Source organism: Sprattus sprattus, assembly GCF_963457725.1.
Source record: "Sprattus sprattus genome assembly, chromosome: 17".
Taxonomy (NCBI): Eukaryota; Metazoa; Chordata; class Actinopteri; order Clupeiformes; family Clupeidae; genus Sprattus; species Sprattus sprattus.
This window is the reverse complement of record NC_137915.1, coordinates 13415260-13432859: the sequence shown is the minus strand read 5'-3', so window position 1 is coordinate 13432859 and position 17600 is coordinate 13415260. Positions and strand designations below refer to the sequence as shown.

At 46.2% G+C, this 17600-nt stretch overlaps 1 protein-coding gene across 1 annotated transcript; it reads right to left on the bottom strand.

Annotated features, from left to right (window-relative positions):
• dap (death-associated protein) lies at positions 1-17600 on the bottom strand. Its single transcript, XM_080855439.1, has 4 exons — positions 17436-17600; positions 16383-16491; positions 6333-6375; positions 1-788 (listed from the first exon to the last, which is right to left on the bottom strand). Exons 1-4 carry the CDS (start codon positions 17488-17490, stop codon positions 669-671), a joined length of 327 nt encoding a protein of 108 aa, XP_080711565.1. The 5' UTR covers positions 17491-17600; the 3' UTR covers positions 1-668.

The window sequence follows — 17600 nt, the reverse complement described above, 5'->3', positions numbered from 1 at the left end:
TCAGTCTCAGTTTGAACCAAGCACACAAAAGCGCTGTAAGCACCACACTCTTATCGTTAAGGTACACAGGTCCACAATATTGGCATTTTTTTTAGATTTTTGTTCATCTTATCTTTCTATTCCAGCAGCCACACCTAGAGTAAAGCCTAACTCCTAACAGCACAATCCTTACACATGACATCACTTTGGATTTATACAATTTACACAACTCCAGAAAATAATTTGTGTCAAACAAGGACAAAAAAAAAAATATAAAATAAAGATCTCAATTAAATTCTCATTAAATACATCCCCTTAACATTACAATAATATTTTCAGTCTAAGTAAGATTACTCTGATATTATTCCCTGAACCGTTTTAGTGTTCTTATCATCATAATCCGCAGGGAGAGAGTATAGATTCTACCAGTTCTGGCTATGGTGATTGGTCGAAGGCTAGTGTGTGGGTGGGGCCTTGGGCACGAGCGTGATCATAAGGAATGCTTGGCATAGCGCAGGGGTCCCTGGGTAACCTGAGCACTTGCGGGCAGAAGGGTGGTTGGTTGTTCAGTTGGGTTGGTGGGTCAGGTCGGCTGGAGTGGGGGGGGGTGCGTTGTCGGTTGGTTTGTTTGGGCTTTGGTGTGGTCCCATCCCGTGCGGTGTGCCTGTGGCAGGGGTCGGTGCGAGGGCTCACTTGCGGGGCTGGTTGATGGGCTGGTTGATATGGTGGGATGAGTGCATCTTCTGCACCGCCGGTGTGGGCTTCTGGTGGGCCACCTGTGCTGCTGCCGGGGTGAAGTCCTTATCACCCTGCCACAGCCACAACCAGACACACACACACACACACACACACACACACACACACACACACACACACGAAAACACAAACAAAAACTCTTAGATGTGCATTTGAAAGACACAAGAACCACTTTTGTAACAAACAAGCACACACGTAATAGTACACACAAACCTGTACAGTTTCTAGGACACACACACACACACAGACAGACACCCACACACACAGAGCCGATCATGCATTAATGTGCCTCCCTTGCTCTGATGCGCTGCAAATCTGCACGCAAATGACTCAGAGAAATGCAAGTTTGGGGCAAACACGACCCAGTTTCCTCCAGCCTGCGCCGCTCGGTGAAGTAGAAACAAGGGGAAATCCCAGCCCAGCTACCGTCCACCAAGACGCGCGTGAACTATCCCCAGAAAGACACCAGATACACACATCTCTCGATCCACCCTCTCCTGTCGGTTATTCACTACACAATCTTTCCTTTCAAATAAGATGGAAACGCACACATTAACCTAAGCAGCGGATTAACACAGAAGGCTTAATGAGAGATGAGAGAGTGGCAGGGGACCAGACTGGAGGGCTGGGGGCCCTGCGTGTGTCATTTCCTGCCTCACGGTATCCATTTAGATGACTGAGAAGGCTGAGCTAAAAGATGCAGTGAAGAGACTAACCAGAGTCAGAATCAGATTTTATTGGCATTTAACTAACGGAGGCGCAGGAGTGCAGCAACACGTGGAGCAAGGAGAACAAACTCTCTGGGACTGACGCATGGCTGCAGAGAATCAGTCAGTCCAATAAGTTAGCAGTTAGTTATGCAACTCATGCTTGTGTGCTGGAATGGCTCAGGTAAATAAAGTTCGTTTTTCAATCTGCAAGTGTCTCTGGACTGGTGTACCTCCAGTGTATAGGTGCTGGCTGACAGGGAGGCAGGCGCGCACACGCACACGCACACGCACACGCACTGCCAGATGCTGAGGCCAGATGTAGCCATGGTAATGGGGTCAGGGGTCAGAGGAGCACCTTGGAGTGGATCGGATCTGCTGATGAAGAGTTCTGCTGTTTCACTCTTACTCTTCCAACTCCACTCCTCTCTCTATCCATCTTTCTCTCTCTCTCTCCCATCGTTCTCACACACAGTCCCTCTCTCTCCAGCTCTATCTCTCCCTCTCCCTCTCTTTCTGCCTTGATCTCTCTGTGCCTCTCTCGCCATCTCCCCAGTCAGTCTCCTTCCCTTACTCCACATCGATCCCCCTCTTTCTCCCTCTCCACCACTCTATCTCTGTCTGATTCTCCCTCTCCACAGGGTAGGAATTGTAAATTTGTATCCTCAGCAGAAGCCCTGTCTCTGAGAGCCTTTTTTTTAAAAAGTGAGGAAAAGTCAAAGACAGACACGCGCCCAAACACCATTAGGAACAGTCATTTTGAGGCTAATAGAATTAGGGCCAGGGATATTAAAGCAGCTGAGTACGTACTCTAACTGCCCTACTAACATTGGCTCAATGGTCAAAGCAAATGGCTACGGCCCATTCTAATGACTCATTAACTAAGACTGAGTTAGTCAGACTGGATGGATAGAGGTCCCCAGCCCTGGGTATGAGGCCAAGCAGGGTGACACCTTCCTCTCTGCCCTCCCATCAGCGACCCATCATCCTATTCTGATGAGAGCTCCACTGCAAGCGCAGACGTTCCCCGGCGTTCCCCGTCCTGGAGAACCCTGTGGCCCCATTCACACCCACTGATGGAGTCCTAGCGGCCGTGCTCCGACTACAAAGTGGAACCTGGGTTCTGGAGAAGGTTCCCCGCTCTGGCGGTGATGTTTCGGTGCCTTTGATGTTGGGGCTCGAGGGGAGTGGAGGGGTGAGGACGGGGCGGCAGTGTCTGGACTCTTACACAATCAGTTAAGACGCCGTTAACCTTGAGGCCCAGCGCTGTAGCCCTCTTCAAAGACAAGACAGCCTGCCCTCGAGCTCCGGCACAGTGGAGAGAAGTTTAAACACTTCTACACTCTCTCTCTTACTCTCTTTCTTTCTTTCTTTCTTTCTTAGACACACACACACAACCTCTCTGTCTTTTTCTCTCTCTCTCTCTCTCTCTCTCTCTCTCTCTCTCTCTCTCTCTCTCTCTCACACACACACACACACACACACACACACACACACACACACACACACACCACATAGACACACACACACTCTCTCTAACATTCTTCTTTATCTCTCCTACAACTTCCTGCTCCATATCTCTCTACTCCTTTCTCCTGACACTTTCTCTTTATTCCTTAACTTACCTTAACTTTTTTTCTTCCTCTTTCAAACTTTACTCCTCATCTCTCCCTCCATCCATGTTTATTTTCCACCCCTCTCCCCTTCCCTTTTCCCCCTTAACTCTCTCTCCCCCTCTCCTGTGTGCTTTGGGGGAGGGAGGGTGTGTGTGTGTGTGTGTGTGTGTGTGTGTGTGTGTGTGTGTGTGTGTGTGTGTGTGTGTGTGTATGTGTGTAAACACTACGCTGGCAGCGTCAGATTAGCCTGGGCCTAATTAATAACACACCACTCCTCTCTTCACCTCAGCTCTCTGTGACTCAGAAGGCTTATGATGAATAAAACAACAAATCCCGGTAAAGAGAGCACGGCGCACTCCACCATCTACATGAGCTCACAGCACATCCACTCACACACACACACACAGACTCACACAGACTCACACACCAACACACACACACACACTCACACACTCACACTCACCCACACACACACACACACACTCTCACACACACCCACACCCAGACGCATCCTTTCATGAGCACCGCACTCCACCATCTACACAAGCTGACAGCACACACATGCACAGACACACCACACACACACACACACAGGAAGGGTGGAGACTAGCAAAGGCTCAGTCAGACTGCCTCTGAGGTATTCTGAGAATCAAAGCGCAGAAAAGAGATTACCCTAGAGAGGTTTCAGAAAAAAAATATTCCGTTCTTCAAACAATGGATCATTTTCACTTAATTACAACTGGAGTTGGAGATATTTTTATACGAAAGCTATGTTCTAAATCTAGATCTTCAGTAAATGATAATAACTGCAGTTTGGAGATATATTTACATGAAACATCTTTAGTAAATGATTGAGATATATTCATGAAATACTCTACCATAAGCAACCGTATGACTGGCCTACACTTCTTCTGCTCATCATTCAGAGGCGATCATTCTCGGAGATCATTCTCATTCTCAGAGATCGCTCTCATTCTAAGAGATGATCATTCTCAGAGATCACTCTCATTCTAAAAGATGATCATTCTCAGAGATCACTCTCATTCTCAGAGATCACTCTCATTCTCAGAGATCATTCAGAGATAAGCTACTCTTATATGGAGACGCTCTTTTGATTCTAAGCACAACCAAATTAGCCTATGGCCGAGACTATCCAAGACTTCCCATGCACATCACACAGCAAGCACTGTCTGAGATACTTAGTGGGATCTAGTCTGCTTCCCCACCTCTAATCTCCAATTATTTCACTGTAAAGAGGAACATCTCCCTCTCAGCTGCCCCAACCTCTGACAGATGTTTGTGGAACGTCACACTAACCTCTGACAGATGTTTGTGGAACGTCACACTGTCCTCAGGCAGCATGAGTTAGGGCTGCGGTCACAACCCTACCAAGGCCGTTAAAGACATACTGACATAGTGTGTGTGTGTGTGTTTTTTTTATGTGCATGTTGCGCAGACCTACAGACAGAGAGAGACACACATGCGCACACACAAACACACACTGTGTGTCAGGCTCATCCAGTCAGAGACAGGGACATATGCATGGCTAAGCGAACACATACTGCATCTACACACACACAAACTACGGAGTTTGTGTTAGACTATGTTACCAAAGCCTCAATGTACCTGGACAACACACAACACACAAACACACACACACACACACACACACACACACACACACACACACACACACACACACACACACTTTCCAGCCTGGGGTAAACATTTATTTTACTGCAGCTGGTATTGATGTGTGGATAGCGAGGCCTTTGGCTGGGCTTGGCTGCCACTCTGAGCCTGTCCTCCTGCCTGGGCTTACTCTGCTGTGATAACACACTGCTGGATATATGGCAGAAATACCACAAAGCTCACATTTTACTATCAGGCTGACGCCATCTTTCTCTCCATTTCTCTTCTCGTTGCTCTCTCTCTCCAATCTATCTCTCTTCATTGAACACACTCATGGTTGGATGACTCAGCTCAATGCAACCTTCTCAAGGTCACTCAGACAGAAACGCATTTCAGAGAAATAGAGAGAAAACCCTCCCTGTGTTTAGTGTTGAGTTTAGTAGAGCCTACACTCCTGCAGTCACCTCTCCCTCTCCCTCCATCCCTCCCTCTTTCCTCTCTCTCCATTGTGTTCTCCTCTCCCTCCCCTCCTCTCCCTCCCCTCCTCTCTCTCCCCTGCTCCCTCTCCATTGCGTTCTTTTCTCTCTCCCCCGCTTGCTCGCTCCCTCTCCCTCCTTTTAGCTCTCTCTCTGCTCAGAAGAGCCTGGCTTCATATTCTGGCATACAATATTCAACAGCATCGATCCTTTCTCTCATCTCTTTTTCTCCTCCTTTGATCCTTTTCTCTTTTTCCACCTGAGTAATCGCACAGCTGATCTGAGAGCAGGTCGGGACCCGTGTCGCCTACAGGCTTCAGGCATCCTGTCCCAGAGGGAATTAGGCTTTATTTCACTTTGCTCTTTTCACACAGGCTGGGAGCTGGACAACTCTTCACTCTCTCCACTGGGAGTAGGGGCCGAACAGAACCACCACTACCAATTTTACTTCCTAAAGCTGAGACAGGGAGCTGGTGACTGTTTTTCTTTTCCCATTGCTCTTTTCTTTAAACCTACTACGTTGTCATTATGGTGGTTGGTACTGTGACATACTCTGAGTATATCATATCAACATTTGGCATCACTTTACCCATTGAATTGAATTGAATTGAATTGAATTGAATTGAATTGAATTGAATTGAATTGAATTGAATTGAATTGAATTGAATTGAATTGAATTGAACTGAACTGAACTGAATTGAATTGAACTGAACTGAACTAAATGGCGGGACCGCAGAGAGAAACATCACAACCTCTTGACTGAGACGGAGCAGTTGAGTTGAGAGGGCTGAGGCATCATGGGATTGAGCCAACAGCTGAAGGGAAGGCATTTCACTGTGGCCTGGAGCCCTATAAACATCACGTGAAAACACAGTGATAAAAACAGATGACCTAAAAGACTGGGACCTTGTGGTCTGAAGGGGTGAAGCTGTATTTATTGATCGAAGCAGAGGTGAGCTTTAGCAACCAATGAGTGCTTTCATCCCCATGTTCATGTTTTGGTCATAGACTCACAGCAGGCTGGGGTAATAAATATGACAAATTAAAATCACAAGTATGGAACAACTCACAGCAGAAAGTAATAGTGCAGAGGCCACCAAACAGCATTTTGACAGCCAAATTAGCAAGTCTTGAGCTTGGGGAGGGGGGGGTTTGGGGGGTCTTACCTTGGCAACTACTCCTGAGATGACAACCGTTGGCTTTGGTGGACTGCATAAAGGAGAGAGAGAGAGAGAGAGAGAGAAGAAGGAGAATAAGAAGAAGAAACAGAGAGAAGTACCATTAATACGTGATGTTTGGACATATATCACGGCAATGTGTTCTTCTTCCACAGTAACTGAATTAGTGTAAACGTCATTCAACACACACATACACACATAAAAACAAACAAACAAACAAACAAACAAACAAACAAACAAACAAGCAGATGTTTGCTTACTCTAGGCTTTAAACAGTGTTGGATTTCAGTGGGAGTAATGATCTGATTTTCACAGACCTTGAGACAAACAACAGTACTGTTCGACAAGCTGCTTTCCCCCATAATATATACCGAGTAGACTGCCATTATGTCCTACAACTCCTGAATGAGTGCACAGAGGTTTCCAAGCGCGTTTGTCGAGCACACTGGCATCTCCGCCTGATGAAAAATTCATATGTACTGTGAAAGTTAGGGGCCAGGTATCACTGCGCCCCCCGCCCCCGCACCCCCTTAAACAAACCCAGGAAGTGTAAACCCAGGACAGGAACAAGGGAGGTAGGCAGAGGAAAGACCCCCCCGGCGATTCTTTGATATAATTGCAGTCAAGAAGGCTCTGAAAGATTCGGAGAAGCCTGAGGAAGTGTGTGAGTGTTTGTGTGAGTGAGTGCGAGTGTGTATGAGTGAGTGTGAGTGAGTGTAAGTATGTGTGTGAGTGTGTGTGGGTGCCTGTGAGAGAGGGAACAAACGTCCCAACACTCCTGTGGCTGCCTTGTGAAACACAACATTCCAGTCTTCGAGAAGGGCGAGGGGGAACTTCTCCCCCTTTAACCATCAGTGTGAGCCCTTGTCCTATTATTATTATCAACAAGTGATTGTGATCACTTTCAACTGGTGAACTGACTGTGACTAATTAGACTTTGCCTCAGGCTATGCAGCAAACCGTGCTGTCTGGTTGCTATGGTTGCCTAGTTGCTATGCTAGCTATGCTAATGAGCTAAGTAAACTTAAATAACCTTGTATGGTTTAAATGGCCATTTGCATGAAATAATATCTATTTATCTATTTGATGTTACAGTCTCCTCAATTAAACTTTTTTTTTAACACACCCTAGCCTAAATTAGAGGTAGATAGCTAGGATAGGATTAACTGGCATGAGACTTTGCATGTTTTACATGTTTCACTGAGGTTTGTGCTCCATAGTATTCCGTTATACAGTCAGGTAGGAATACACGCCACCCATGACTTTGACTGGACAGGAAGACTGAGTGGGAATGAAAATGTGTTTATCTGATATATTAACGCGGGTTTCCTGTGCGAAAGGTGCTTAAAAGCCACTGGCCAGGGAGAGAGCTCTCAGGGCCGGCGTTCTGACAAAGGTCAAGACATCACGTCAAGATGGCTGCCAGAGCGCGGCGTGAAACCTTAATCAAACATTTCACACCACCGGCTGAGAGGGGAAGCTCTCGCCATCCATCAGCGCAAATGGGATTGAAGGCGATTTGCATGCGCAGTGGTAAATAACATTATGTTTAGACAGCATGCTAATGACGGCAGGCCAGCGCCCTGAGCTAAAGGTATCAGTAATGGATTCGGCCGGCAAAAATGTCAGCCTATCCATCAAACGGCCGCTGATAGTGGAATTATAGGGAGTAATTGCTTTAATTTCAAAAACTAGATTGACAAGGAATCCCATTTGCGGATGCGAAACAAGGCAATTGTGAGACATGATAAGGGAGAAAGGGTAGGAGTGAGGTAACGGAGGTCATTCATTAATACAAAAATATATCATGTTTGGTGACGGTGTCTGCTTGTATCTATACAAAATGGTTTGGTGAGAGCCAGAGTGGGTTTAGTGTGGGAGCAGGGTTAGAGCTCAGTCAGGTAGGGGGAGAGAGCATGTCAAGGCTGGGACAAATGTCCCACCAGGTGCCCCAGGCTCTCGAAGCAGGGTACAAAGTGGTCTGCAAAAAAAAGAAAAAGAAACACACACACACACACACACACACACACACACACATCCATGGGGATGTCATGTTGCTCGCTGCCACCCGCGTTTTTCAGAGCGATATTTGCCTGCAGGCAGCTGGCCCTGTCAAGCTCAGAAATGACTCTCATCTATTTCCAAAAGAAAACGCTCCTTGAAGCGACGGCACAGCCTCGGAGGCTGGCGGGTCAAGAGTGATAATTGACCTTGACAAGAGAAATGAGGCTCCACTCAGCGGAGGCCAGCTCTACTGTTTGTCTAACAGGAGAAAAGTTCTTGAACTGGAATGTATTCTTCACTGAGAGGCCATTTTAGTTAGCGAATGAAACCAGCAACAGAATTGGGAAAAGATACTAAATGTATCTTGCTTTTTTTCAATTTTTTTTCATTGTATGAACTTGTATGAAAAACAATCTACTGGGTTGAAAATAATGTAAAAAAAATATAATAACAATGTGAACCCAGTCTCTACTTTTAAAAAAATGCTGCATTTAATCTTCTCCTTTACTAGCTCAAGAAGGTACAATTACTTAGCTAGGCAGTCATTTTCACCCATCTCTGTAAAAATAGTACACAAAATGATCACCTGTTTGCTACAGCTAAACATTAGGTTGAAGACAAACTAGAATATTCCTTGAGCAGCATCCACGCTGTTATTTGATCTCCCAGACAACGGAAACATGACAAGGTCAGTTTGCTGGCGGGGTGCTGAGGCAGTCCTAGTAGTGTCAGGCAGCCTTCTTGGCAGGCTGGCCTGGGCAAGGCCGTGCCAGAGATAGCTGGGAGAGCCTTGGCAGGGCGGATAATCCCTGCGAGGAACCGCGGAGTGCCACTCTTGCTGATGGAAACTGTCTCGCAGTGCAGTCGAGGCTTTTTAATGAGAGCGCTGGGTAATCTTGGATTAAACGTCTTTTTTTTTTTTTCAGCCATCTCTCTTCTTTCTCCGCCCCCCCCTCCCCTCCCTCCCCTCCCTGATCCTGTTGCAAAGCAAATCTCAAAGAGGTTGCCCCCTATCCCCTGGGACACAAATATTAAATGGGTTTCATCTGGGTAGTGCCCTCCTGATCTCTTGTGTTCGGTCTCAATGTGCCAGAGTGAGCTCACACTTCAGACACAGGCAAACCCATCACAAGACTGCCGTCAGCCCCTAAGATGCTCTCATCTCTCTCCCTCTCGCTTTTTCCTAAAGTCCCTCCATCCCTCCCTCCCCGTCCTCTTGCGCTCCTCTGCAGGGGGTCAAGTAAGGGTGAGTATACAGTCAATCAAGCCCATGAGATCCATACAATAACACAGCATGATTTCATATTTCCTCAATGTTACCAATTCAGCAGGGTAGATCAATGTAGCACAGCAACTCATTAAAGATTCACAGGCTTTGTGGGTAATACATATACGCCTGGTGGAAAACCAGGATATAGAGGCTACAGCACAAACATCTCAGTTTAAAAAAATATGTATGGGATTTTTAGTTCAAACTGACAGACTAGACTGATGCACCACTAGCGAGATTTGCCAGGACTGCAGTACTGCTGGATGCCTGAAGAGGGCAGTAACGAGCCTGTGAACAGGCAGGCTGACAAATGCACACACACACAAACACAGAGAGAGAGAGAGAGAGAGAGAGAGAGAAAGAGAGAAAGAGAGAGAAAGAGAGAAAGAGAGAGAGAGAGAGAGAGAGAGCCTGCTGAAGGATATTACCATGACTCACTCCTGACTCCTGGATAAAGAGAAGTAGCATTTTCAAATGTGGCGAATAAAGCCTAACACCCAAATCAAAGTGGCTGCTGTGCTGCTAGACAGTGCAGCCTGAGCTCTGCTGTGAGGCGCTAGGGTACAGGTCCCAGCAGCTCAGCCTGTTTGTGGCGGCGGGGTCGGAGGAGCCGGGTACACGCATGGCTCTGAAAGAGAGGTCTGTGCCCCAGGCTCCGAGGCAGTCATTAACAGTCTCTCAGCACCACGAGGATAGGGAGCGAGATGGAAGGATTGAAGAGAGGAGAGGAGAGGTGGGGGGTGGTAGTTCCGAACGCATGCCCATGCACCCCTTGGGTAGAGCTGAGGGGAGCAACATGATTGAGGGCAATTAACAAAGCAGCACTGATGTTCTCTGGCTGCCATCTGTTGCCATGGAAACTGCTCAGCGTTGTTTTTTATTTAGGGATTGAGAGAGAGGGGGGGGGGGAGAAATGCAAGGAGAGAAAGATAGAGTGAAAGAGAGATAGTGTGAGAGAGAGAGAGATGAAGGAGGAGAGGAGAGAGTGAGCAAGAGAAAAATGCAGGGCGGAAGAGGGAAAGGAGAGAAAGAGAGAGAGAGAGAGAGAGAGAGAGAGAGAAAGGCTGCAAAGTGCAACTTTGGGGAAAGCACACGCAATCAAACACCACTCTTATTCACATCTCCGAGACGCATCCGCTCCAAGCCCAACTGGATCCCACCGGAGCAGAAGCAAAGGCTGGAACAGTGATGGTCCTGATCCTGCAGGACCTGTGCCACAACTGGGCCAAATCTGTTCTGGAATCAGCCATTATATCTGTGCCACAGCAACAACAACTAATAATAATAATAATAATAATAAATATAGCTGCAAGCAGCGATGGCGGTTTCCTCCTCCAAACATTGCAAACCAGGGAAAAATGTAGTTTTGTGACAATTTGTCACCGTAAAGAAAAATTCATGCTGCAGACTTACCAATGGGATATTAAATTTCAAATGCAATACTGTGCTAGAAAGCTGTGAAATTTGGCACACTCATTAAGGACAGTCCCTTCTTTATTCACAGCAGTTTCAAGTTTCATGCGCCACCAACGGGTCACAGTTGGACTTGTGTTTCACATGCAACTTTTGAACCGTATGACTGATTTTCAAAAATGAGGTACCATTAGATTCCCTGGATCAAGACGAATTAAACACACTCTATAACGTCAATATCACTCAAATATTTGCTGACATTTGACTTCACTTCCTGTTTGGCGCCTTTTCTGCTGAATTTGAGTGGCTGTACCGGACAAACGGTTATGAGGATCAAAATTCTAAATAGTAACTTTTGTGAGGCTAGGTCTGAAGATCATCTCTGGTAATTTTGAAGAAGATTTGCCAAAAATTGTAGGAGGAGTAGGCTTTCAAAGGTTTTTGATAAAACCGGAAATAGCGGAAAATCTATATAACCGGAAATTGACGCCATGGGGTGGGTTTAATTCGTCTTGATCCAGGGAATCATTTTTGAAAATCGGTCACACGGTTCAAAAGTTGCGTGTGTTACAAAAGTCCAACTTTGACCTGTTGGTGGCGCTAGAGTGGTGTAATGAGAGCCATGAAACTTGGTGTGAATGAAGAAGGGACTGTCCTTAATGAGTGTGCCAAATTTCACAAAAAGTTACCATATGGTTCTAGGGGCTGCCATTGAGTCCCATGGTACTAACATAATAATAAGAAAGCCTACAATAACAATAGGTTACCTCCTACCGGAGGAAACCTAATAATAATAACAACAACAACAACAACAAAAACAACAACAACAACAACATCATCAATAGGCACAGAGGAAAACACCAGTACAAGCAGCTCAGCAACTGGTCTATAGTTTCCCTGGAATCAACTGTAATATCTGGGTGTGGTTCACTTCAGGGGGAGCAGGATTTGTGCAGGTGCCAGACCAGGCAATAAAGATGTCACAAACGCTCCACAGACTTTGTTGTATGCCAAGGTGAGAAACCGGCTTTGACAAGTCTGTTTCACACAGAGGTAATATGCCTTTTTGATTGACAGGTGGTGAAAAGAGGCCTGTGCTAATGGATGAAGCTTGACACAGTGCGGGGAGCTGCCTACGGCAAAAAAAAAAAATCATGTGTATATTTGAAAAATTGTCACGCATTCTTAAATTATGCAGTCCTCTCCCCTTGGCGTTTGACAGTCTGAGAATAATACGGCGAAACAACTCAATGCAGGCCGCTGTTAGTCCGTTTGTTTCTCCTTTTCACCCTTCTGTCTCGCCCTCAGCCCTGTGTGAGAAATTGAGTCTTCAGTTAAGCTTAGGAGGAACTGCAGATTGTTCTGGTCCAGTGATCTAGAACAGTAAGCATCACCTTTGCTCTTGATGAAGGGAGGACGGAGCCGCATGGTATACGGCCCCTACCTCCTCCTCTCTGGCTCCTCTCTCACCTAATACGCATGATCTGAGGCCTCATAACCATCTGATAAGTATTTCAGGGACTGAGACAAGGTGAAAGCTTATTACATAGCCCAGGAGGAAATGGCCAGACTCCAGAATGTGTGCCACAAAGAGCTGAGGAGCAAGCATGGCAACATACCACCCCTCCAAACACACACACACACACACACACACACACACACACAAACCAGCAGACTCCTACATCTAAGGTGATGGGAAATGATGTCCACTAGATTGATTTGGTGGCCATCTGGAAAGTATATAAAAAAAAGAAACAAGACAAACATGAGAGCGTTTAGCAACCCTGTGAGCTAATAGGTATATTTGACAACCTCTGCTCTGGCTGGCAGCCATCTTCTGCCCCCTGTTAGGTCCACCAGATTCACAGCCAGCAGGAAAAACTCTGCTAATTGGGTGGCGGGGGGTGACACAGGGGCGATTCTCTGTAACACCCCAATCCCTGACCTCCATTAGGGGACAGAATGAGACAGAGGAGGCCAAGCTGCACCCTCTCCATCACCCAATGACATCGCTGCGACAGCACCCCCAAACCCTGAGGACTGCAACTGCTGCTTCAAATGAGTGGGAATGAGCATCCGCTGCAGCTCAAATGTGGTAGGATCATTCTGCCCTGTCCCCCTCTCCATTCCCCACATTGCCACCTCTGAGGGCAACTCATCACAGGAGCAGATGCCCCCTGGGTGTGCCTACAGCAGCCAAGTCTTTCCCACACCACACCTCCCTCACACAGCCGGAGAGAGTGACATGGGTCAGGTGGGAGATGGGGTAGAGAGGGAGGCCCGTAAGGAGGGAGGGAGAGAGGATTGAGGGTGGGTGGAGGGGTGTTACAGCAGGGGGATTCCACCTCTGTGAGCATGCGCCGACAGCACTGAGCTCAACCTAAACCCTAAACCCATCACATCATTCTCTCAGGAGCCATCCTATCCCGTTTCCCCTCCCCACCCCACCCCACCCCACCCCACCCCACCGCTGTCCCCGTCCATCCACAGAGCCCAAATTGCACTTGACAGGCACTCCCCAGACGAGCCCGCTTGACTTGCTGCAACAAATGTGCAATTTTTCCAGCACCTGCTAAGCACTCACACGGCTCCTCAGCTGAAGCACGGAGGGGGTGAGGGGCTGGGTAGGGGCTTGAGGGGGGCTGGGAATGGAGCTGCAGATGGTTCCGCCCATGTGATTCCCCCATATCATGACAACCACCTCCCCACTCTAAAAAAAGAATATGTGCGTGACACAGCCGTAGCAAAAAATTGGAATTTGACGGGTTGTGTGTGGACTATGTGCGTGTGAGTATGTGTGCTTGTGAGAGAGAGAGAGAGAAAACCTGGCCACAGCTGTGCTCTGTTTGGCAGATGTGACATGAATTCAGTTTAGCCCTGCCAAAAGAAACAATAAACGCTAGTCTGTTTACCTCCTGGAATCGGTAACATGTTATTTGACAACAGGGCAGACAGTCACTGAAATGGATACAAAGCCAGTTTAGAAATTCTGTAGGCATCCCAATCTCTGACCAACATCATTTGAGAATTGTCTGAATCACAACAAGCCAGCTGGCAGAGTGAAGAACAGGTAATAGCTTAGCTTATCTTGGCAGGTAAAGGCAGGTAAACTTGTAACTTCAGCATATCACTGGATACAATACTAGTTTCAGTGTTTTTTGTGAAATAATGAAACATTCATAACTATGATGCCCTTGTTGCCAAGATCAGGCCACCACTAAGAGCTCTTTGTGTGATCTTACTAAAATACTTGGATTGGAGTGTGGAGCCAAGAGCACAGGATGTTACACCAACAAAAGGAAGACAGTGAAGCATATTGTTAACTCTCCAAACTTCACCTCATCCATAAAAGAAGAAGAATTGAGTGCCAAGATGTCAAAACACAGAATGCCTTCAACCTTCTACCGGTCGTTTTTGAACAACCTCTAACCCTGCAACTTTTCTGGTACAAGCCCCAAACACACTAAGCAGATCTAAACCGCAAACTTGATGGGGGTTGTTGGGGTTTTAAGATGAAGCCTTTCCCCCTTTGGCAGTAATCCTACACACCTTGAGGCCCTGTGTTAAACCTGTCACGATCTCCAGGAGAGGCCAAGGAAAGAGAGAGAGAGAGAGAGAGAGATATATATATATAGAGAGAGATATAGAGAGAGAGAAAAAAGAGGCTAAAGCGTCACCTCTCTTAGCTCAGCCACTGATAGCCATGGCGATCTCCTGCGGCGGAGTGGAGTGGGGGGGGGGTGGTGGGTGGCAGAGCAAACTGAGAGTGGATTGGGGCAGCTGGGCGGGACACACACACTGATAAGGCCCTATACCTGTGGCGGCAGTCAGTGGGAGATGGCCATCAGCAATCAGCTGCCTGTGCTGGAGCTGATGGGATATTAAAGCCTCGCCAGGTGCCTGGGTGGGTGGGTGTCTGACTGGGGTGAGGGGTGGTGGTAAGCTGTCACCACCTCTCCTGAAAAGGCTAATCCCACCACCATGGACACCACCACACACGAACACACATATATACACTTGACTTGTGCACTTGTGTCAGCATCCACATACCTCAATCAACCTCAGTGGCAAAGGGAAAGTGCTGCTGTGGGATTTCTGGAGCGCAACGCAGTAAAAAGAACAGAAGGGGGGGGGGGGGGGGGGGGGGGATCAAGTGTGTGACGTTCTGCTTAAAAAAACAAAGCTGTTGTAGTAAGAAAAGAACACTATATTGTCTTGACAATTCTGATTTTTCATTCAAGAGAAGAAAAAAAAAAGGGAAGAGAACGTCATACTGGGTGGACACACCCATGACCAAAACATGCACGGTTTGGCTTTTGGCCAGGAAAATAAAGCAGAAGTTCTTACTCACTGACTCCACAGCTCTGTTTATTCAACAGAAAACCCACTAGCCTACTGTCTGAGGTTTCAGCCAGTTTGGACACTAAACTTTAAGAAGCTCCATCAGGCTACTACCAGAAACATCACCCCTCTACAGTGAGTCACATGGGTCTCATGAGTGGCTGCGGTGGTGAGAGATACGCTACCACACCAGATGGGCCGTCCTTTGAGCTGGGCACCTGCTGGCCCACGTGACTGAGAGGCCCTTGGGAAAAGCTCACCTGTGTCACTGTCACAACACACCCCTCCGCTATCAACGTGCTACCTGCGAGCGATGTTAATGATTCCAGTGGAGTACACTGGTCATTATCATAGAGGAGGAAGTACTGGGATCCCACGCTGCATTATGGGGCTCATTTGTAAAATGCAGGGCCTCGGTATATATCTACATACGGTACGCATTCCCATATGAACACTCTTTGAACTTTAACATGTCATCGGCAGGAAAGATGGTCTGATTGCATGTCATCTGATTGACTTTTTTAGTAGAAGCTTTAATCCAAATCAAGTTACAGAAAAAGCTAAACTATGCATTTTACCACTACATATGCTCACTAGGAATGAAAGGCATGACTTTGGTATCCAGTTACAGAAACACATGATTCAAGCCTGATTATTAAATTACATTAGGAATTAGAAGGGCACTCAGGGGTCGCAGACCTGCACTAAGGCTAGTATGCCCCATCTCACAATGTTAAAGAAAGTGAAACAAATCCTGGATCCTGTCCTTGATACAGATCCACTTATCCCATTCACCAAGTTTTACAAAAATCTGAAAGTTTGTTTTTGCATCCTCCTGCAGACAGACAGACAGACAGACAGAAGCGAAAACACAAATCTCTTGCTGGAGGCCACAAAGGATGAGGGAACACAGTTTTGCAAGAGCTGGTTTCAGTGAATACTCATGACAACCCTCTCTCTGTAAAATTAAACTTAGACATGTTTCAAAAAGCATCACACTGCATTTCTACCTGCTGCTGACATATTCTTCATCGTCGTCGTTCTCCTCTTTCTTCTCTATTGGAGCTGGTTCACCGGCTGCCTGGTGTTTCTGGACTACCCTCATTCCACCCACTTTTACTGTCAGATGAACAAATGTGACAATTAGCTTACATTACAAAGCCCTGTAGGCCTCTATTCATGTTGCAATGTTATTCAATAACAGCCTAATTCATGCACAAACACGAGTTACACCAACTACACGAATACAGGTATTTTGAGAAGGAAATCTGGGGCTACTGAAATAATATTAAGATAAAAGTTTAAAAGTTTTCATAGTTTTTAGTTCTGTGTTGTAAAAATGACTTCCTACAATGCTACAAAGATTTGGTAATATGCTGTTACGTGCCATAAAATGGACTACAACAGATGGCAAAGTTCAGGGGCGCCTCCACCTGCTCAGTGTGCTATGCCCTAGATACGCTAAGACCACGTACTCCTACCGTTATCTGATTTCTTAATAGATCAAGGAGAAGAGGTAATGGATCTAAACCAAGGTAAAATTTTAACTAAAATATGCAAATACAAGCAATTAAGATCGTAGGTGTCTCATTTAGGCTTACACAAATCAGGCAATCGATTTATAGTTCATTACTTTACCATATGTATAGTTTCAAAAGGCTTCTGGACATTCTAACTTTATGACATTATGCTCTATTGCTAACTACATACAGTGCAGTCACTTTTTTGTTAGCTAATTGTTAAGCTGGAGACTTACTTACAGTTGTTGACTAGCCAGCTAGCTAACTACGCCGGCTAACTGCACATGTATTTACACTGTCAAATACGCAGTGTGGTCAGCAGTTAGTCAAGATCCTGATGGGCTGAATACTTCACTCACTATCGTTCTTGTTCCAATAAGAAGATACATAGCTACTTACACTGATTAAGAAATACATGCAAAGACTAAGCTAGTTATCAAGCTAGCTTGTTACCTTTAAATTGCAAGCTGTTATCGAATGACTATCGTATTGTTTACACTAGTGGTGATTTATCGTCATTATAAAAGAAATTAAAGGAAATACCAGCAGGGAGATGTCCAGCTTTGGTTTCGATTTTCTCTTTTGGAGGTGATGACATCTCTGCTCTAACTAATAAGGATGACAAGTCAAGAAGATATATTTTAGGGAAATTTCTCCTGCTTTTTTCTGAGCAAAAAGGTAATGTAGACTTCACTTCGTCAACGTGGC

What these genes read in the sequence shown, in the direction of transcription:
- dap (XM_080855439.1), bottom strand. Translation starts at nt 17,490, where the DNA reads ATGTCATCACCTCCAAAAGAGAAAATCGAAACCAAAGCTGGACATCTC. An exon ending in GAAGAATATGTCAGCAGCAG is followed by an intron (nt 6,376 to 16,382) that starts GTAGAAATGCAG and finishes TCCTTTATGCAG; the next exon opens with TCCACCAAAGCCAACGGTTG. An exon ending in TCTCAGGAGTAGTTGCCAAG is followed by an intron (nt 789 to 6,332) that starts GTAAGACCCCCC and finishes TGGCTGTGGCAG; the next exon opens with GGTGATAAGGACTTCACCCC.